The sequence below is a fragment of the Sinocyclocheilus grahami genome, unplaced genomic scaffold (assembly GCF_001515645.1).
Source record: "Sinocyclocheilus grahami isolate Dianchi unplaced genomic scaffold, SAMN03320097.WGS_v1.1 scaffold467.1, whole genome shotgun sequence".
NCBI classification, from domain to species: Eukaryota; Metazoa; Chordata; class Actinopteri; order Cypriniformes; family Cyprinidae; genus Sinocyclocheilus; species Sinocyclocheilus grahami.
The window spans coordinates 775,495-799,282 of NW_015505646.1; the positions used below are offsets into that span (position 1 = coordinate 775,495).

At 36.4% G+C, this 23,788-nt stretch overlaps 2 protein-coding genes across 2 annotated transcripts in view; one reads left to right on the forward strand and one right to left on the reverse strand.

Moving 5' to 3' along the window:
- vav3b (vav 3 guanine nucleotide exchange factor b) overlaps positions 1–7,586 on the forward strand; it is a 71,646-nt gene extending 64,060 nt beyond the window's left edge. The window contains exons 26-27 of the mRNA XM_016235452.1: positions 4,199–4,347; positions 7,102–7,586. Coding sequence (XP_016090938.1) covers positions 4,199–4,347; positions 7,102–7,143 — 191 coding nt within the window. The 3' untranslated portion in view covers positions 7,144–7,586. The remainder of the gene's footprint in view (positions 1–4,198; positions 4,348–7,101) is intronic.
- A 10,614-nt stretch (positions 7,587–18,200) lies between these two features.
- The window catches only part of LOC107553251 (netrin-G1-like), a 68,676-nt gene continuing 63,088 nt past the window's right edge, over positions 18,201–23,788 (reverse strand). The window contains exon 8 of the mRNA XM_016235420.1: positions 18,201–18,451. Within this exon, the coding sequence (XP_016090906.1) occupies positions 18,201–18,451 (251 nt within the window). The remainder of the gene's footprint in view (positions 18,452–23,788) is intronic.

Here is a 23,788-nt window from a genome sequence, read left to right on the forward strand (position 1 = left end):
CTGTTTCATATGACTCACTCCCTATTTAACACTCACTCTGATCCCTTCCCTCTGCCGAGTATTGTTTAGCGTTTATCACTCCCCTAGCGATAGCTACACTACGGAGCCTGTTTAGTTTGTCATAGCCTCACCTTAGTCTTGCCTTGTCTGTGTTCTCGTTTCTTGATCTTCGCCTGTGTCTCTCGGATTCCTCCTCTCGTTTGCCCTATTTTGATACTGTTTGCCCCTGCCTGGACCTTGCCTTGTACCTGGACTTATCCCTCTAGTCTTGATTCTGTGATTCTGTTTGCCGATCGTTGACCTCCGCTAGCCTTAGGTTTCTTCTTGTGTCTTGCCCGCCTTATACCATTCTCTGACCCATGCCTGTTCTATGACCACGTCTCTGTCTTCTGCTAATAAATAGCTTGCACATGGATCCGCACGTCTCAAGTCTTGTCAGCCCCGTTACAACTGGAAGTGAAGACAGTGGAGGTTTTTTTATTTTGTCTTACGATTTGTCCAGCTCCCCTTTCTGTTTGTAACAGAAAAGCAAGCTCCGAGTATCTCCTGGTTCTTGGCTTATTTTGAGTCAGACAGGTAGACTTGCTCTGACTGGATCATTGAATCAATTAATTATTAACTCATGAACAGCTGCAATCAGATCATACCGATTCACGAATGAATCATACACTGCGATTTGCAAACTTATTCAACATGTTCAAAGAAAAGAAGGGACAAAAAGGACATTGCTATCACATAACTGTTTATAAAATGTAGTGAAGTAAAAAGTGTGATACTATGCTTTGGAATGTAATTATGACGAGTGGGGCGGGGCCGATAGCCGTGGGAATGGAGCGAGGCCGGTGGAGTAAGTGATAATGCACGACACCTGCGCCACTCACCGGTCTCGAGTCCCACGAAGGAGCTCCGGAAGGATAAAAGAAGGAGTGACGACAGTGCAAGACGAGAGAGGACCAGGCCTGGATTTTATTTAGTGTTTTGGTTCTGTTTGTGCACAAAACAGTGCACAAACAGTGCACAAACGTTTAGTTGTCGCGCTATTTTGTGTTTATTTTATTATTAAAGTTGTGTTTGAATGTTCGCCGGTTCCCGCCTCCTTCTTCCCGAACTACGAACTGTGTTACAGTAATGAAATAAAAGTGCATTACTGTATGCACTGCTGTAATTTATATATATATATATATATATAAAAAAAACGTTCCCCTGCAGAATTTGTTGCTAAAACAGAAAGACATGTTAATTTGCACTTACAATACGGTTTGAAGAGTTACGGCCAGTTGCGCAGTAACACTAGGGCATCCAGCTGCAGGAATGCCTACTAGCGGCCAGCAGTACAATGACCTTGTCGACCTTAAGCGATTAAAATCACCATCAGTGTGAATGGTTCCTCAGACAGGTCCTCTTTTAATGCCAGGAGGCATATCTTGCTCTCAAGATGTGTTTTAGCTGGTGACTTGCTTATGCGTCCTGACATCTCTCAGACTCTTTTGATTAAATATAAAGGTTGGATGAAACATAGAGTGTGCCTGTACACGTGTTGCTTTTCACTGTGTATAAAGTATGTGTTTACTTCAGCTCTCATTGCCCAAGATGGCTCCTCAAAGAGACAGACAGATGCTGCAAAGCGGGTCGTACGCACTCTGCACAAATGGCTGTTTGTGTCTTGCTCTGCAGCTGCTTCTGCAGGCGACGCGGTGAGAGAGAGGACTCGGCTAAACAAGACACAAGGCACTGCACTCAAGTAGCACCGGCAATCTCTCTGACATGACATGACAGTTTGCTTTGAGTTACAGGAAAAAGCCATGATGGATGCTAAGCTCCCCCTCACCTGTAGGGACTTGGCTGCTTTTCTCTCGTGCAGCTAAGAGAAAAACACAGTCCCTGCACTGAGAAATGAAAGGGCAACTAGTGGAGACACAAAGTCAGCTTTATTGAACAGAGAGAGACATATCACGTAGAAAAAGGCTTAGCGAATGAGTACGACTCTTGCTAGAAAGACCGGGATAGAGGGGATTGTGAATTGGGGATTTTGCTGTTCTCTTTGTACTTTTTTCTTCAGCATCCTCGGCTTGTTAGAGGTTTTTATGTTCGACTGCCACTCTCAGTGATACATCCTTTCACAAACCTCATCAGAAAATCCGGGCCCTCGATGCATCCTGGGACAGCGCTCTCGCTGATGTGCCCCAAACCAAAACACACACACAAATACACCGACAGATCATTCAGCGTGTGGGCGCTGACACATCTGCAGGCGTTGAGTGTTTGGTAAACATGTTGAACACAAAGGGAGATATCAGGGTTGTGTTTGATAAGCTAATGTGAGGAATGTTATTTACTAGACTGATATCGCATCGGTTTCAATTCTGACTATAGATATCGAAAGTGTGATTGGCTGCATGATTTCTGCAGGCGATTTCTGAGTGACAGTGTCACAGAAAAAAGTAGGTGGCTCGTCGCCTACTGCTTTGTTATCCCCAAAGGAGATGCAAAGCAGGCAGGCAAACATATTGTGGATTTGACATTTGCTAGTTTACATATTAGAAAGTCCTGGATGCTCAGATGGGCATTCAGATGGTAACAGGACTCGCGCTCTGTATGAACGCTTTCACAGCTGCGTCAGTGACAGGGCCAGGAGCATACACTCGCGTGTTCTTGCCAAAAGCTATGAGAACACCTAGAGAAAATGGTGAACAAAAAAAAAATCTTGACACTTACAGGAATGGGTTGTCTATGTCATTTCCAACCTATGTCATTTTTTTTTAAACCTTATCCCAGCTGCATCTGCCCAAATAATGTAGTATGTGGTCCATTAAAGTAGTCCAAATGGCTGAAGTAGTCCAAATTTTATTAAATCTTTTATTCACCTTCATGTCATTATGAACCTGTATGACTTTCTTCTGTGGAACATAAAAGAAGATATATATTTTGAAGAATGTGTTTTTGTCCATATCAAGTCAATGGCATCCAAAATAGGGCTGTGCAATAAATGGATATCCATATTTATCTGAAAAAATAAATCCATGGTACCGATAATACATTTTAACCTCACATTGATAATTTATTATTATTATTATTTTAAGAAATATCATACAACCAATATATTTTTTGTGCATATTTTAATTTATTCAGTGTACAAGTTATTTACTGAAAGTTGAGAAAAAAGTTGTTTACATTTAACTTTAAAAATGTTTTGTTGTTAATTGTATTTTCATTTGATTAAATTTTGTAAGATGCATTAACTTGATCAAAAATGACAGTAAATGCATTTATAACAATGCAAAAGATTCTTACTTCAAATAAATGCTGTTCTTCTAAACTTTTATTCATCAAAAAAATCATGAAAAAATTCATAACATTTCCCTCAAAAATACTGAGCCGCAAAGCTGTTTTCAACATTGATAATAAGAAATGTTTCTTGAGCACCAAATTAGCATATTGATTGAATTGTTAATGTTTTATGAATTCATTTTAGTTTAATTTACTTGTAAAGTTATGTTTACATTCTTGAGGTCTAAGAAACATGGTATGAAAATGGTATGAAATGAATATTGTATATTATATATTGAATAATATATTTTGGCAATTTTGCACAGTCCTAGTTGAAAACAACAATGGACCTTATTGACTTTATTTTATGTTCATTGAGACATTTTTCAATCATTAATCTCAAGATATATTTCAAGGAGAGTGTTGATTCACCCAGTGCTGTGTGGAGTTCTTTACATCAGATTGTTTATGTTTGTTTTGTTGAAAATGTCTCTGTTAAGATCTCTGGGTTTTTGTGTTCTTATTTTCTTTGCTCTGCCTCGGCTTGGATCCTAAGCTCCAGTGCTGTGTGGGCTTCATGTTTTGAGTCCCACCAGCTACAGTTTTGTTCCTCCCTCCCCCTCACCCTTCTGGTCAGGTACAGCTATCAGCCACCTGTCTCATTCATTTCCCCCTCCAGCCATCTCAGTCTCTTCTCCGTGTTTGCTTTAGCTCTCTCTGTAGTGTATGTGTGCTTTCTGAGAGCTGTGGAGAGAGTGGATAGACAATGTCTGTGCATGATGCAATGCCATTTGTGCCGTTTTCACTCCAAATCTCCAATCATCTTGTTGCACATTCACATTGTCCTACTTGGCATGTCTTGTGACAACATTGGTGTCTCTCATTCTTGTCTTTTTTCTAACAACTTGTTTTTGTTCCACTTCTTCCACAGTTTTGACCCCGAGAGTGCTTGGCATTGCACTGGCACGATATGATTTCGGCTCCAGAGATACACGGGAACTCTCTCTGCAGGTGGGCGACCTGGTGAAGATCTATATCAAGAGTACTAATGGATGGTGGAAAGGTGAAGTCAATGGCCGGGTGAGGAAAAACAATTTTATACACCTTTATTCGTGCGAAGCTCTCTAGAGAAGGGGTCTTCAATGTTTTTCAGGGCAAGGACCCCTTAGGGTGGACATGGAGCAAAATGTGTCATGCAGAGCTACATATTAAGCATATAGCCTTCAATATTAATAGAAACTAACCATATTATGATTAAGAATAAATATGTTACATGTATATTATGTTAGGACAGTAGATCAGAACAATGCACATTATTGTTGTTGCACATGCCTGTATATGACTTGTTAAAATGCATCATAAAAAAAAACATGTTGAGATAAAAATCACTTATTTTAATGGATACGTTTTAATTTGACTAATCAGATAGACATTTACAGTTACCTGAACTTCAGCTACAAGTTTATTAAAAATTCACATTTTAATTTTACTGTCAATTAAGAATCAAATCACTGAGTATGTTTTTTTTTTTTTTTATAAAGTTCAGATGTAATGTGTAAACAAGGGCCCCACCATGACAAAAATAGCATTGTACAGTGAGTATAATATATTGATATGAATATTTTTCTAGTAGTTTATTAGTCTGCATTTACATTGCGCATATCTATTTTTTTACATGCCATATTTTTGTTCCGTGCTAGTATCACAATGTCAATTTTGCAGTGTGTAATTGGCTGTTGGTTCTCTTAGCAGCATGAAAAACAATACTTTTATTTAACAGATTATAGCTCTATAGCGTCGAAAGTGAGAAAGACCGCTTACTTTACAATCGCTAAAAAGCTGTCACTCATCTCAGTTCACGATCTCACAATGTTCCATTAAAATCAATAAAGCTGTCCACACTACATAATGAATCTCTTACTTCCATCGTGTCGTTGTTTGTTAATGAGAGAGGAAAGTGAGCATAATTCAACACTGAATAAAAACTCCGGCGTTGTGAGCGGTGAGTGGATTCTTACTTAAACACCTCTGATTGGCCATTGCATTCAAGAGATCAACAAACATGTCTGTGATTAGCTACATTTCTCTCTGCTGCAAAAACACGCTGTAAACAGGAACCTTTCACATTCTTCAGAGCTCAAACTCAAAAATGCAATGGAGCGTTTGCTAAATCTGTTTCACCAATAATATTATATCATTGCAGTATCAACTGAAGGAGCTCTTGCTTTCGTTGTAGGGTGCTTATATTTAAAATAGACTTTGTGATGTTCTTTTTTACCCATGTTTTAATTTTTTTAAGGAAAAATGACTTGTGATTATACATTTAATTAACGGACCTTCTCCAGTACCGGTTGAAGATCCTTGCTCTAGAGATTTTGGTGCTTTCATATTTTTTTAGGTAGTGTGAAGCTCCAACCTCGCACATCATGGAACTGAACACTTGCCCTTCCATGCGAATCACAGTTCATGGTTGCTCAGAAGGGAAATACTAGGCACACAGCAGCAAGAAACGGTTGTCAGAGTGCTAAATGCATGGTCTGGAAGAATCTTAATATTGGCCAGAGATCAGTTATCAGACAGAATTTTAATATCTTGCATTAATAAATACTGTAAGAATGTTGTTCATGATACATAAAGTATGGTGAACCTTGCTGTAAAGTGTTACTATCAGCTCTGCATTATGTTATAGTTACATGTTAAATTATTAGTCAGATTAGTTAAAAAATGTATTTTTGATCTGTCTGTTATTTAATTTAATATTTTTATTATATTTACACTACTGTTTAAAAGTCAGTAAGATTTTTTTAGAGAAACTAATAATTTTATTAAGCAAGGATGCATTAAATAAATCAAAAGTGACAGTAAAGGCATTTATAATGTTATGAAAGTTTTCAAATAAATGCAGTTTTTTTTAACTTTCTTTAAAAATGTATCATGGTTTTCACAAAATATAAGGCAACACAGCTGTTTTCATCATTGATAATAATAAGAAATGTTTCTTGAGCACCAGCTCAGCATATTATAATGATTTCTGAACGATCATGTAACACTGAAGACTTGGATAATAGTTGAAAATTCAGCTTTACCATCACAGGAATAAATAAAAATGTATTAAAATAGAAAAAAGTTATTATTTTACTGTATTTTGATCAAATAAATACAGCCTAGATGAGAAAGACTTCTTTTAAAACATTTTAAAAATAGTACCAACCCCAACATTCATGTATATAACGTATAACAGTAATGTACATACTTTTATTTTATAATAATATAATAAAAATAATATAAATTATATTTTAACTAATTTTAAGATTAATGAATATGATCATGAATCCCCGAACACAGTGTGTTTTAGGCCCTATTGATTTACATATGCTATATTTTTTCTGGCGATAAACAGCTATCAGCGGTACTCATATTCATAGTAAGAAACCTTTCTAAAACAAACACCAGTTCCAAAAGCAATTGAATTTTGGTTAGGACACAAGCAAATGACATAGCAATATAGAGGTGTGACACTGTGATTGACATCTGAGATTAGACTTTAACCCTGCATTTCTATGCAATATAGCAATATAGCAATATATCATCTCGACTCTCCAAGACACCTGGATCTTTCCTCAAGCCTTATTATATTCACTTTTCTTCATTTCATATGCTCAAGTGTATTTAAGAGAGACATTATTACCTGGAGGTGATGACAGAAGATGGCAGAATGACTCTTAATGATTCTTCTGCACATGCCATTATCAGATCTGACCCACAAGAGCTCTCAAGTCATGGAGATGAAGAGATACGCTTCAGTAATGTTTTCTGATGCTGTTTATATTACAGGTGGGATGGTTCCCTTCAACTTATGTGGAGGAAGAGGAATGACCAGTGCAGGAAGGTATCCTCTCTATACTGTCACAGTGATAGGCCACTGCAGCTTGTTGGCTTTGGACTAGAAACGGAATGGTGAACAATGCACCCTTATTTGAGCGAAGCACCACAAACACAGCAATTATCAGCCTCCTCTAATGGGATCCGGTGGACTGTGGTTGAGACCTGCAGCGTGATGCATCTGAGGCCCGTCAGCTTTGACTGTTTAATTAGTTATGAATGTCCCTCGCTGCTCCACATTCAGTCCAGACATCTCTTTCTCTTACTCTTTTCCTCCCTCTCACCCTGTCACCTCCTGAAATCTTCACACAGGGCCTGGGGCCCCCCTCTTTCTGCCTGTTTAAAATTTAAACTCCATTTCTGAGCTGTGCCGGACCTGGAGCGGCACGTAGAGAGAAAAGCCCTGAGCTGGCCGTTTTTTCCCTCCACTCGGCGACCTTTACGCACTAATGTTCACAGGTACAACTTTAAATTTTAATAATGCATTAGTAAGGTTTGAACCTAATATTAACTAACATTGATAAATGCTATATAATTATTGTTCATGCTAACTAATATAATGTTAACAAATGAAACCTTATTGTGAAGTGTTACCAAATTTTTATATATCATTCTCTCTCTGTGTGTGTGTGTGTGTGTGTGTGTCTGTCTGTTTTATACTCTTGATGTTATAGTGTAACCCTTTCATTGCTGTAACCCTTAAAACCAGACTGCCTGCTGTGCAATGTTTTCCTGATGCCACCTGGTTGGCAGTTGTGCTGGTGGCTTGGGCCCATCCTCACTGCTTGCAGCAATATTCTTTACTTAAATTAATACAAATATAAAATAAATAAATGTACAAAAAATAAATTAATTAATAATAAAAATAAATACAAAATAAGCATTTTTTGTGTGTTTTAATAGTCACAAAAGGCAGTACAACATAACCCAGAAACACTTGTCAATTCCCCTAAATATCCACAAATGTTGTAACTGAGCTTTTATTTTGATGTCATATGTCTCCTATGTTTCATTGTGTTTCCAAACAAACTGGGGAATATTTTTTTATTATTCTATGATTTTTATTTATTTATTTTTTCAAGATTTCCAGTGTATTTGTCACAAATTCCCAGTAACGCTCTTAAATCCACAGAGTTAAATAAACATATTTACAGAGTGTTAAAGTAACACTGAAGCCGAGTTAAAGTTCATGGGACAATTAAGCGATTAATTAAATAATAAAAATAAAGTGTGACCAAATTATGGAATGCCGTAGAAGTATTGTATATTGTTAGTTCATGTTAACTAATGTAGTTACCTAATAAAGTGTAAAGTGCACTAATGAAACATTATTGTGGAACATTATTGTATTATTATTATTATTATTTAAATAACAGCAGTTTCTATATAGATATAAAATATGTAGACTTTAAAACCACAGTAAATGGGGTAAATTGTCGCAACCAGTGTATACATAACTATGAACAAAACATATTCAGATTCAGTCTTCACATAACACAAACGTTCAATTAGAACATAATGCATATTTTCGTAACTCTCACGTCTAAGTGCTTGTGTTAACTGCTGAATATTTGATGACTAAGTGACCTAAGTGCTCTAAATTACGCATTAATGATACCATGTCCATCAAACTGTCTTCGTGATGCCCATTTGATGAATCATTGCTAACTACAACCCCACATGTCTCCGCTCGCACAGAGCTCACTGTAGAATGAAACGTATTGATTCATGTTCACAAATGGTCTATACTTGTTCAGAAGCATCATTCCTGTTTAAATTGAAGCGGCTTGTGTCCCCTTTCTAAAGTGTGTTTGTAATATAAGGGAATAGAAAACCCCACTAATTATTTGATCTTGTTTACACTGAGAAATAAGCAGAATATATGTCACATATGGAACCCTACAATCTTCACTATGACTCCATTCACGTTCTCTTTTTCTTCATTGTAATTTTGCAGCCTCCATCAACAAGCTACAAGTGAGATAAAGGTTATATGCAAATGCACTCATTATATCTGATAAGGCAGATGTTGATGAAAAATGTAGTCTCGTCCTCCTTTTAAGACAGAATCTTTCTGAGTTCTTTCATCCTTTTGGTTTCTAACCATATGGCTATTTTAGTTCAGCAGCACTGTTATATGCAATTGTGCTTAGCTGCAGAAAGTGTATTACTTGTTCATTGTGTGCACTAACAAGATCATTGCATACAGCCTTCCGTCCTGGGCTCTTGCATGATGTCTGGTGTGTGGCCACATGTCATTTGCAACTTCTGTCTATACTTGTTCAGAAGCATCATTCCTGTTTAAATTGAAGCGGCTTGTGTCCCCTTTCTAAAGTGTGCTTGTAATATAAGGGAATAGAAAACCCCACTAATTATTTGATCTTGTTTACACTGAGAAATAAGCAGAATGTATGTCACATATGGAACCCTACAATCTTCAATATGACTCCATTCACGTTCTCTTTTTCTTCATTGTAATTTTGCAGCCTCCATCAACAAGCTACAAGTGAGATAAAGGTTATATGCAAATGCGCTCATTATATCTGATAAGGCAGATGTTGATGAAAAATGTAGTCTCGTCCTCCTTTTAAGACAGAATCTTTCTGAGTTCTTTCATCCTTTTGGTTTCTAACCATATGGCTATTTTAGTTCAGCAGCGCTGTTATATGCAATTGTGCTTAGCTGCAGAAAGTGTATTACTTGTTCATTGTGTGCACTAACAAGATCATTGCATACAGCCTTCCGTCCTGGGCTCTTGCATGATGTCTGGTGTGTGGCCACATGTCATTTGCAACTTCTGTTTTTTGCAGAAAACCTGAATTAAAAACCCAATGAATGTTTTCCAGATTTAATAAGATTGAGAATACAATTCCTTCCAAACAAACAGCACAGGAACATTAAAACTATTTAGGAACCATCTAAAATGTGTTCTAATTGGTCTGTTGTGTACTAATCTAAATTGGCAAACAATCAGAAAAACTGATGAAGATGTTCTGACCCTATGAAACAAGAAAGCTGTTTAATACAGTAATCATGCAGGCATCACAGCTGACAAAGAGGCCCGTCTGACTGCGACTATCATTATTATAGTATGTCATCAAAAAAGAATGCATTGTTGCTGGTCTTCAGTGACAATTGGAAGTTATGCCAAAAAGGAATTATGCTGATAGCTTTAAACTTGGCAGAAGGCATTTCCAAACTTTTTTAGTTCACTGTATATCTGTGTTTTAATCTTGATTTTTTTTCTTAGCCCCATTGGGAAATTAAGTGTGTCTGTTTTTAATCATAAAATCCAACAAATGATAGCAATGAGGCATTTGTTTTAAAAAAATATTATATATATATAGATATATTTTTTAAAATATGCAGCTCCACATACACTACAGTTCAAAAGTTTGGGGTCAATGAGCTCTATTTGTATTTGTATTTGTATTTCTTTTCTATTTTTGTTTATTTAAAAATGTAATGTATTCCTGTGATGGCAAAGCTGAATTTTCAGAAGTCATTAGTCTAGTCTTCAGTGTCACATGATCATTCAGAAATAATTCTAATATGTTAATTTGACACTCAGAAAACATTTCTTAATATCATCAATGTTGAAAACAGTTGTGCTGCCTAATATTTTGCAGAAACCATGATACTTAACATTTATTTGAAACAGAAATCTTTTGTAATATTATAAATGTCATTATTGTCACATTTGTTCAATTTAATGCATCCTTGCTGAACAAAATCAAAATCTTACTGGCCAACATTTTTACATATTTGCTTTACAAATAAATTGATCTTGTTTTATGGATCTTTAGATTTAAGTTTTCTTTCCCCCACTGCAAAACAAGACAAAAAAGACTTTAAAGTATTATTGCTGGAATGACATTCCAGATCGTTCTGACTCAGTTTAACCCCTGATTATAAACATTTTAATCCCAATTTAGTATTTTAATATTAATGCATCCTTGCACTCTCCCTTCCGAACCTGTATGCCCTTTTCTTAAGCCCTTAAACCCTCACAACAACAGCTGCAATCTGATTATGCTTCCCTTATTTTAGAAGAGAAGGTTCCAATAACTGAAATATACAGTGCAAGAGACGTGAAAAAAGATCTCAGATGCTCACTAATAGCTTTGACCCTGAGTAGAGTGCTTATAAAACCCTAAAACTGTCTCCTAAATGGAAAATGTACAATGGTGTCACATCTCTCTCACCTCGCTACAACATTCGGAGTTAATCCTTTTAGATTTACACTTTATTGATTTAGCAGTATGGGAAGTAACCCAATTAAATGAAACCTAACCAGATTAAACTGAAACAGAAAAAAATGTGTGCATTGTTATAGCTGCTATTTAAAGAATCACAACCACAATGTGGCCATTTTCTGAATCAATTTTTAGTAAGACAGGAAAGTTATTGTTGCTCACTAAACAGTGCCTAAGCCTCATATACAGTATTTGCTTATGAACAATTAACTGCAGGTAACATGACTAAATTATGGAATAATCATGGTTTGATTATGTATTGACTGGCAGAATCCAAAGAATGCATTGACTAAATATGTTCCATCCTTTAGTCCTTGAAGGGAACTGAAAGGCATGGCACACACTAGGCCATACAACCGAAGCGAAGCTCCAGAATGGAAGCCTCCTTGTCTTTGGCATGTCTTCTCCTTTGTGGTCATGATAGCGTTTAGCTCTCATTAAGATACTCAGCACTGATCTACATAAAGCACTGATTTACATAAAACTTAGCTATCCTAGGTTCTCACGTCTAAGTGCTTGTGTTAACTGCTGAATATTTGATGACTAAGTGACCTAAGTGCTCTAAATTACGCATTAATGATACCATGTCCATCAAACTGTCTTCGTGATGCCCATTTGATGAATCATTGCTAACTACAACCCCACATGTCTCCGCTCGCACAGAGCTCACTGTAGAATGAAACGTATTGATTCATGTTCACAAATGGTCTATACTTGTTCAGAAGCATCATTCCTGTTTAAATTGAAGCGGCTTGTGTCCCCTTTCTAAAGTGTGTTTGTAATATAAGGGAATAGAAAACCCCACTAATTATTTGATCTTGTTTACACTGAGAAATAAGCAGAATATATGTCACATATGGAACCCTACAATCTTCACTATGACTCCATTCACGTTCTCTTTTTCTTCATTGTAATTTTGCAGCCTCCATCAACAAGCTACAAGTGAGATAAAGGTTATATGCAAATGCGCTCATTATATCTGATAAGGCAGATGTTGATGAAAAATGTAGTCTCGTCCTCCTTTTAAGACAGAATCTTTCTGAGTTCTTTCATCCTTTTGGTTTCTAACCATATGGCTATTTTAGTTCAGCAGCGCTGTTATATGCAATTGTGCTTAGCTGCAGAAAGTGTATTACTTGTTCATTGTGTGCACTAACAAGATCATTGCATACAGCCTTCCGTCCTGGGCTCTTGCATGATGTCTGGTGTGTGGCCACATGTCATTTGCAACTTCTGTTCATCACGCTCCCTAAGGTCGCAAAATTCTGGACTTTTGGTAGTACCTAGGATATCAAAGTCCACTAAAGGAGGTAGAGCTTTTTCGCATTTGGCTCCCAAACTCTGGAATAGCCTTCCTGATACCGTTCGGGGTTCAGACACTCTCTCTCTGTTTAAATCTAGATTAAAGACACATCTCTTTGGCCAAGCATTCAAATAATGCATCTCATAATCTTGTACTGCAGTTATATCTGATCAAATGCACATTATTATTCTTTAGCTTGGGTTAAACAAATCAATTTTGCTTGGTTGGAACAGCAGCTACGCTAATTATGTCTCTATTTGTTTCTCTGTTTTTGCCATGGGATGTCCAAATTGACATCCCGTGGTAACTAGGATTTACATAAGCTTCAGTCTGGATCCAGAACACCTGAGAAGAGATGATGCAAACCCCTCAGAGGACCTCAGATGATGCCAACCCTGAAACAACATACAGAACTACCACATTTTGCTATAAGTTTGATTGCATCATATAATAATTGCTGTTAATAGTGTTTGATCTGTTTGATTACATCTTTAATTGATTTTCCGTACATTTCTGCCATATGTACATTAACTGACATAGTCACCACTGATAAGCTACTACTAAATATATTGTAGAAACATATATTGTACAGCTGCTTTGCAACGATTTATATTGTAAAAGGCACTATACAAATAAACATGAATTGAATTGAACATAAAACAACATTATCTATCTATCTATCTGTCTGTCTGTCTGTCTATATGCATACTTTTACAGCAAGGATGCATTAAGTAAAAGTAAAAGTAAATACATTTATACTTTTTATTAACCAAAGAATCCTGAATAAGAAATCTATCACAGTTTCCCCAAAAAGATTAAGCAGCACAACTGTTTTCAGCATTGCTAATAAAAAAAAGAAGAAAGTTCTTGAGCACCAAATTAGCATATTAGAATGATTTCTGAAGGATAATATGACACTGAAGACTGGAATAATGGCTGCTGAAAATTCAGCTTAAATATATTTAAATATTTCACAATATTACTGTTTTTGCTGTATTTTTGATCAAATAAATGCAGCCTTGGTGAGACTTAAAATGTAAAGCATTTATAGTGTATCAATAGAGTGTATATGGCTTTACTTAATAGTGTATATGGCATTTAGTCATCTAATAAGAATGTGCAGCATAAATTTGGGAGATTCAAATCTGATCAGGGGATCAGATATTCAAAATCCAATTTAAACATAAACAAGTTTGAAAAATTTATGAAAATAAATATTATGACATGAATAAATTAAATAAAAAAATGTAATTAAATTAAATAAAAAATTTAATTTATGCATTTAGCAGACGCTTTTATCCAAAGCGACTTACAGTGCATTCAGGCTATACATTTTTGTATGTGTGTTCCCTGGGAACTGAACCCACAACCTTTGCACTGCTAACGCAATGCTCTACCACTGACATTAAATGAAATGTTAATGTTAATGAACATGAAATGTTTCTTATTCTTGTTATTTTTTTAAGGCAATTAATCAAATAAGCAAATTCGTGACACTGACCATGTGAACTTTGTTCAAATACTTTCTTTGCTTTTAATGTAGCACAAATTTATTTTATCATCATTATCAGAAAACAGAATCATTTTCACTAGTGGTCTCAGACTTTTAGACCCCACTGTACATGCCATAAGGGAAAGGGGTGAACTGCATCTCTAATGTACTGTGAGCAGATTTTTACTCCAAAATGAGCAGCTGCGTTCATAAAGTGTCACACCCTGCTTTGAATAAGGCATTACAGTCCTGCTCCTCAGAGATGGATGTTGCCATTATTCTGAAGAAAGCATCATTTTTGGTAAACAGGCCACATCCTGGAGAAAAAAAGTGCAATGTTTTATGGCAGTGTTATGGTATCTACTCTGCTGAGACTCCTGTACTTTGAAAAACATTGTGCTTCAATAATCATCCATCAAGTGTATGTCCATGAGCTATGCACACTTATAACCTTTAAAAGTTTAGAAATGGTCCAGAAATAGGAGAAGCAGAAAGGCATAAAAAGATGGTTTACAGCCTTGCTGAAATGTACCTTATGTTCTCATCTCAGGTGTGGGACATCTTGGCCTAGTAACATTGTCAGGGACAGTCTCAAGTGGGAAGCTCCTCATGCTGTTCTGCCGCTTTGAAAAATGGACCTTGAGAATAATCCATTATTTTTCTAAGCCATTGATAATCCCACAGTGATGTTATGAAGACCGTACTGAAAGAGATTTCACAATCTCTGGGGCCTTTCGTGTACTGTAGTTTTGAAATAGCATTGTAAAATTATTCATCTAGAGTTTGTGTATAAACTCATGTTTCCATAGTTTCCAACAGGTGACAACTAATAGCCTCGGGATTCATTCACAGCTTGAGGGAAAGTCAAAGAATTGTTTCACCTTTTTAGTATGCAGAGCTTTCGAAATGCCCAATCAGGGACGCATTGTGTAAAAATAGCTGCTAAAATGTATAACAATAGTCTCGATTGAAAAAGAAGCTGTTTTGTAAAGAGCATCCAGTTATTATTGTAAAGTATGAGGCATGTACCCTCATTGACCCCTGATGTCCATCAGAAATAGAGGTGGTGTTTGCTGGGGGGAGTTTGCACTGTCTCATTACAGACTCATTAGCATTCTGACAGCATTTGCATCTAAACCTAATGAGATGCGGTACAGCTTGTTTTTTTTTTTGGGGGGGGGGGGGGGGGAGGTGCAATGTTTATACTCATTTTTCTGGCAAATCTTAAATTTCCATCTTGGAAGTGCAAAGTGTTTCTAATTATTCGGCTGCATCTATTAGGCTGAATGAAATGAGTCGAACAAAAATGGTCAACCTGGACCTAATCATCAAAAGAATTTACAATGGAGTAAATGGACATGGCAGTTACTTCTCAAAATAAAATGACATCTTCACTTGTACTTGTCTTTTGGGAGAAAAGTTTTATAAAGTATTAAGATCAAGGGCGATAGAGGATTTCATTTGATTGAAATGAAGAGGCCTAATCTCCCTAATGTAATCTATCCAGCCTCAGACCCGCTTTCACCGTGTGTCACAGGCACATAATGACTTCATTTCCATTCGAGTGCCCAGCGTGGACTTGAAAATTATTGCCGTATCATGACTGCGTGTTATGCCTCGCAGTGTGACATTCTCCAATCCATATTTCGTCAACACACCTCTCTTACTCATTCGTTTTGTGATTTACATTTGATTTCAGTCTCTGCTGGAATTTTTTTATTGCCGTGTCCTCAGATCCAGCCCTGTTAGTACTATTTTTATGAATACATTTCAGTTGAAATTTGAGGTTTCAGAAATTATGCCTTGACTATAGAGTACGAGCTACTGAGTAATAGTGTCATTTACATTAACATTTATTCATTTGGCACACGTTTTTATCCAAAGTGCCTTACAATGCATTTGAAGGTTTAAAAATTTTACCAGTTCATGCAATTGAACCCATGACCTTGGTGTTGCTAGTATCATGTTTGAGCTACAGGAATGTCATTCAGTAATTGATAAATAGGTACAATAAAGAGATAGTTCACCCAATCATTTACTCATACAGAGACATAACTTAAAATAGAGCTAAAGATATTAGTGAAATACGGTATATATTGATATAACTATATGACAGACTACCATTCAAAAGTTTGGGGTAAATACGATTTTTTTAAATGCTTTTGAAAAAAGTCACTAAGGCTGACCAATTGCATTTATTTGATCAAAAATATTTTGAAATATTATTAGAATTTTAAATAATTGTTTTCTATTTTAATATGTCTTAAAATGCAATTTATTCCTGTAATGGCAAAGCTGAAATTCCAGTAACCATTACTTCAGTCTCAAGTGTCACATGATCCTTCAGAAACTTTACTTATATATTTCAAATAGAAATCCTCTGTAACATTATAAATGTCTTTACTGTCACTTTTGATCAATTTATTGCATTCTTGCTGAATTAGAGCATTAATTAAGTATTATTTTCTTTTTTTTTTAAATCGTTCTGATCCCAGACTTTTTAGTGACAGTGCATATGTTATCGGGCTATTTACAAAGTACAAACATTGCAACAGTATAGTTGCAATGTTTCAGTTTGGTAAGTTGCTATCTAATAAGCAGGATAATGATACTGTCAAGTGTTCATACTCTCTGATCACCCTGATGAGGTTTATTTTGTGATTATGACCGGCTGAATAATGACCTTACCTTACAGGTATAACAATCTTTACTGTATATAATGTCTATGAGGCCCATCATGTTTAAATTCCTATTTCAGAACTCTGACATAATGAGGCTTGAACATGTCTTTAATCTATATCAATTTTGTGGTCAATTTTCAATTTTGAGTTCAAAGTGTGCATACTTTGGCAGATGAACATTTCTAGCATTTTTACACCTTTCTTAACAATCGTAATGTTTGGGAGAACGCTGACCACTAAATTCCATACACCTGCAATTTGAGGGATTTCTAAAACGGTTGCTAAGAGCTTTGAAAATATGCCTGAACTTCTGAGAACAGAAATGAGAACTTCTGAGAACAGAAATCACCTGCTATCTTTGAAGATTTGCTTTCACAAAATGGCAATAAAATTTTCTTTTCTTTTCATCTTTAATTCACAAACATAGCTGGCTTCAAGCAACAAAGGATTCCTCACCGAAGCCCTTTGGTGAAACCTTTCATACAGTTCGATCGGTGAGAATGTAAACGTATGTTTTAAGCAAAACTATTAGCAACTAAACAGGAATATACAACTCCATCAGGGCAATAATTAAAGTATCAACCCAAATTCTACAGGTTGTTGCAGCGATGCGAAAAATGTCACAATGTTGATCAGGGACTTTCTTCTTGTTCTAAATCTCATTGTCATGAAAATATCCCAGTACAAAATGTCAACATTTGTCTCTCATGTTACGGTATATTTGATCTTACACCAGCTCTGACTGATAATCTGGATCAATTATTGTGTGACATACATCATGGGTCTTTTACATGACTTCACAGAGTTACAAGAAGAAGAGAGAGGGTCAGGAAAAGTTTAAGTGTGAGAAGTCTGACAACCAGTTGTGGTGTGTGTGTAAATTCAGGTGGCAGTCTAAGAGTACATCTTGATTCATCTTCACATTGATGATTTGTCTCAAAAAACAATTGTATTGCAGTGTTTCTGTGCTCTGAGGCTTGAGATAAAGTCTTATCTGACGGATGGCTTCAGAGCAGTGTAACAGTGTATTGATTTGATTTCTTTCTAATTCAACAGACAAAGACGGTCATTAGTGTCAGCTTTTTTATGTTGTTGTTCATGTTTTTTTATTTTTTTGCAAATTTCCAGTTAATCCATCATCTCTGGCAAACTTTAATTGACATAGTACCGAGTAGAAAACTTTACGGTTTCCTAAAAGGAAGTTTAATTTTTTTCTTCCACATCAAGGGAGCATTTCTTTTCAGTCATTGTGTGTCCTCTAACAGGAAGTCATGATTGGAGCCCCCGTGGAGAATGTCTTTGGGGCAAAAGCGTTCCCCTCAGAGTGATGTAAGGCCCCGGGTGGCCAGCAGGGAGGGGATGAGAGATAGAAGAGTCAGCAGGAGAGTCTGGGCCACGGGCAGGGGGTGGAGGGACAGCTGGCTGGATTGCAGATCCTCGCAAGAGTCACCCTGGCATTGGGCCGTCTCACACAGTACGCCACCAAAACCGGCCAGACACTGGCAGCGCTGGTGGTGGTGACACACGCCACCGTTCTGACAGCGCAGGAGCACATTGTCACACACTCGAGCTGTGGGGAGCAGAGAAAAAGAGAGGTGAACACGCATCGCATTCCTCCCCCTGCCAGGAAACACTTTCCAGGGAAAAAAGTGCATCCATCAAGATGATCATCAGGTTGCTGTTTGTGTGATTGTTTATGATGGGCGCTGGCAAGAGGCTCAGCGGTGACTTTTAAGGACACCACAGGGGATGTTAGTCCCACTGTAATATTGCAGAAGGGATATGATTAATCATAGAGTGAGAGGTGGGATTTGGGGCAGGAAATATATCTTTGTGTGACATTTTTCAGTGTGTGACCAAAACTGAAAACATCACTGCTGACTTTTGGCAAATCTCTGGCATGAAGCTACTGGTGAAAGTCCAAATTCTGCCAACATAATCTCATGGTAATTCATAATTATTTTACATTTTGGCAAATTGGTGGATAATTAATATAAATTTGACTAATTGTTTTCTTCTTCTAAAAATCATACAAAATAATCACCTCGTAAAATAGTTATGTTTTCTTGTGAGACTAAGTTGATGCTGCACTGCTGGTAACTCCAGGTGATTAGTGCGTTTTAGCATGTGAAGGTTACAGCAAACTCAGTCAACACCTACTGTTAAATGAACCTTTCAACAATGCTTTGACACTTCTGAAGTTGGATCCATAATCTAATCAGTGTGAAATGAAAAATAAATGCCATATAATTAAGATTCAAGTTCAAATTCAAGACAAACAGGGAAGCGGTGTGCAATGAAATGTACGTCATTGGTGCCAATCCAGTCCAAATCGCTCTAATCTCCCTTTCCTTGACCTGTAAACAAGCTCTTTAGTGGAAAAAAAGATGATTGCTATTGCATTGTACTAGCTTCCATTATTGAGGAAAATATTTGCTTTGGGAGGAAAGACAGCACTATTTGCTCAGAAACGGGGAGTAATTACATGCTGCTTTCTTCATTCAGATGGATTTCATCTGTGGGGACAGAATAAATCTGAAGAAAACCAGCTATGAGCAATAGCCCTACTAAAACTCCCACTTAAACCAGCCTAAGCTTAGGTCTTAGCTGGTTTACAATGGTCTCCCAGCATGGCCAAACTAGTGTTTAACTGGTTTAATTTTCATAGCTGACCCTCTAAAACCAGTCTGACTGCGGTGCGGTTGCCAACTCGCCACATTACTAATATTGCCAACACTGCATTGAGAAATTAACTAGCTAGTCATAACTGTTACATACCAAAACCGCTTTAACTTTGTCACACAGTCATCGTTCGAGCCATGTTGCTTCAACAATCAAGAACTGTCGTTAATGACAGAAAGCAGGCAGAGGAGTAATAGCTTTGACAAATTAATCTGCTCAAGATTGAATTCATGTCAGATTATTGTTTTAAATGGCATTTTAGGAGAGCTAATTTTATTATTTTCTCTCTGCTTTTCCATAGTTTAAATATAGACAGTTTTTCTGCACTATTACTGCAATTCTACTATTATAATGTACAAATAAACAGAAACGCATCACTTCAAAAGAAACTTTTAAGCATTTTACAGTTTTTCTTTATTTTTGTAGGACACAGAGACGATGGAATGGAAGAAGCCTGACTAGACATTTCAGCTGATGCCAGGAGTGGATCAGGCATGCAAGAGGATTTTCCCCCCGTTGCCTAGCTAGGGCCAGTATAGCTTGTGATGTTGACGAGATTCTCTGGCCTGACCCAGAACAAAGATGTGATGCTGGGGCAGAATATTTTTTGTTGTTGTTTGGTGTATTGTACTGTACAGTACATTAAGGAATAAAAAATTTGCACATGTATACACATGTGTTCATTATGTGAAAAGTTCCTTGAGGGGGAGAACCACATGCAACATAACTTATTACTGGTTTTTGTTTTTGTTTTTTGTAGTATTGTTTTGAATTTATCTCACCAGTTTGTAAGACTATGTTGTAGTGTGTGTGTTTTTTGAGGGCTTGTGTGTGATGTCTGAGGGAAAAGTTTGTTTTTTCAGCAAGAGTGAATGGTTTTGAGTGTAGAGCTTCATTTTGACCTGATTTGTGTTTACTGTTTTGAGAATATGAGGCATAGTTTCAAGAAATGCGTTTAAGCAATCGAGAAAAACTGTAAGTGCTGAGGGCAATTTTAACACTGAAATATCACTTTTTTAAAATCATATCTCTGCACGAAAAGACCATCTGGCATGGTTTAAGCGGAGCTTTCAGAAAAGCTCAGTGTCCATTTTGAACGTCAACTCTGGAAAGATTTTGCTGGGATATAAACTTTATATCTCCAGGCTTGGAGTTTACTTTGTTCACTGTGTATGGGATTATCCAAATGCTGACAGGCCTCCAGAGGACCCTACAGAGCTATTGACTTTCCATGAGCATCTGTACCCAAGATTAGATTGGAGCAAAGGGTGCGGTTCAAGTGTACCCAGAAGACAGACCTGCTGCTGCTGCTCCTTTGACTGATTCTTTCTTCAAATATGTACATGTGCACTGAGGGAGCATTGAACACACAGACACTCGCATCTGTCCCGGTCTTCATTTTCATCGTGAAAGACGTGCAAGGTCATCCTTCACATGTAGTGTACAGTGACGTAGATTGCATTTGCACTTGTGTTGTGCTTTACCTTCTGACCTCAGAAAAAAACTGAGGTGTGAACCCTGGCCGAGGTCTGTCTTTCCCTTGGAGGCATATGTGCTGTATCGCATCTTCGTCGGGTACAGTGACTTTTTCACACGCTAACGGAACAGAAGAGGCAGCTCCTGACTTGAGCAATAGTGACGCATGCATACGACAGATCTATTTGTTCCCTGACAGGTCAGGTTTCAGTGTTCCTTATTGCGATGAACAATCTCAAAGTGGTGTTTTATGGATGAGACTAAAGATCTTCAGTTTAGTGGTAATACTTTAGAATAATGGTGAGTGATTTATAGGTAACTACGCAGGAAGTAATTCAGGACCAATGAATAGTACTACAGTAACTCTTCAGGAACTACTATTAATGAATATGGAAACAGGATAAACTAATCAGTAAATATAGGACTGAGATAATTCTTTATTAGGTAATCAGTAATTACTAAAATACTAAATTAAACTCATGAAGAACTATTAAATAACTACAAAAATGGTAAAGAATTAACAAGTCATTACTAAACACAACATTAATGTGTTCTAGACGTGAAAAATTGTCTGTTTTATTGTGAACATGGTCATAAAATGCACCACCAGTGTAGAGGGTAACGCATTACAAGTAGACTAAATGTGAATGTGCATTAATTCATCCCACTCGCAAAAAAATGTATTTAGTATTAATCAAAATGATTTAAAACAGTGAAATGCAAACTCAGAATATGACACAAACCTGCAATAATTAAATGTTAAATAACACAAATGTATCTAATTCCATTTTATTAATCAATGTCTTTGCTGCTGACCTTTTGCTGACCTCCAAACTAAGTAACGCAATATTGTAATGCATTACTTTTAAAAGTGACTTTCCCTAACACTGCTAGTTACTCAAGTGTTACATGTTACTCTGCAGGAACCACTAGTGATCTGGACCTAAACAAACAAACAAAAAAATAAACAAATAATACATGAATGAATGAATGAATTAATTTTAGTGCTGTCAAATGATTAATCGCGGGCTTTTACATTTGCTATAAATAGAACTTCTTATATTGAAAACAATCAAGCCCTGCTCATATTTAAAAAGTAACGCGGAAGTAACGCAAAAGTAATATAACGCATTACTTTCCATAAAAAGTAACTAAGTACCGTAATTGGTTACTTTTTTTTAGGGAGTAACGCAATATTGTAATGCATTACTTTTAAAAGTGACTTTCCCTAACACTGCTAGTTACTCAAGTGTTACATGTTACTCTGCAGGAACCACTAGTGATCTGGACCTAAACAAACAAACAAAAAAATAAACAAATAATACATGAATGAATGAATGAATTAATTTTAGTGCTGTCAAATGATTAATCGCGATTAATCGTTTGACAGCACTAATGAATTTATTTAAAATAATGGTCCAGATCACTAGTAGTTCCTGCAGAGTACCTAAGTAACACTTGAGCAATTAGTGATGCATTTTATGACCATGTTCAAAGTTTTGCTCACATTTCAGAAATGTTAATGTTGTCATTATGTAGCAATTAATGTAGTCATTGATGGTAATATTTCTAACATGTCATAGTTATTTAGTCGTTCTTAATGAGTTTTATCTCATTTAGTAATTATTGATTACCTAATATGGAATTATATCAGTCCTCAATTGCTCATTTTAGAAAAGTAAACAGAAAATAATTTCTTATTAGGTTTAGGGTTAAATGTAATGTTTAGCAAATCTCAACTTAATTATCCATTTTACACACATTATATGATATAACATTATCACCGATTGTAGTTTTATTGTTTTAATTTATTTTGACAAAATAGTATAAACTGTATAAGCCTATTTATCTGAACAATGCACATTTATAGTGTTAGTTAGTTGAAATCTATTTAGCATTGTTTTCTTTCTTAAGGGAACAGACCAGTAATACATTTTCAGGCTGTTACCCACCATTTGAAAACCACTTGTTTAGAATAAAATAAAGAAAAGTTCATTAACAATCACAACAGAGTATTGTGCCTTCTGCTCATATTCCCATATAACATAAAGTATTTTTTCCCCCTGATTGATTATTCGCATTTACTACTCTCTAACTCATAAACAAATTTCAGTGTCCAGTTCACATATTTTCCACCACTTTTCTTTCCTGTGCATTTCTTTTAATCTTTTTTATGGTCTGAGTGATGGTTTCTCTACTGTATTCATCTGCTCAAGAGATTAATATCAATCAAGTCTTTGAAATCAGTGTACATAAACCTACTGCCATCTCATCTTTTCTCCCCTCACTTCTTTCTCTCTTCGATTGCATGAAAAGGAAGAAAACAGACACTTGAGACTAATTACATTTGAGAGGTTATTAGAAGAGCCTGATATCCGGGAGGTCATCATTAAACACTACTGTCCGCTGGCTGCTTACTAACAGAGGGTTTGGATCTAGAAGATGTAGGTGTAGAACAACCAGACAGATTCTCACAATCCTCTGTTTTGTTCTGCTACTGGTCCTGACAGAAAAGAGACCACTCTCTGTCACTCACAATCAGCAAGAGTGCTGAAAATGAGAAGCCTTCACATTTTTTCAATCCTCTTTTCTTAAAGCCCCAATGAAATCAAAATAAGAGTTGTGTGGCTTTTAGTTCATCTTTAAGCTTTGAGACCATCCATATGCTAGAGACAAAATACATTTTAGCAGCGTCTGACTAGCATCGGCAACTATCAAATCACAATTCGTTGCCATGATGGGTTTTTGA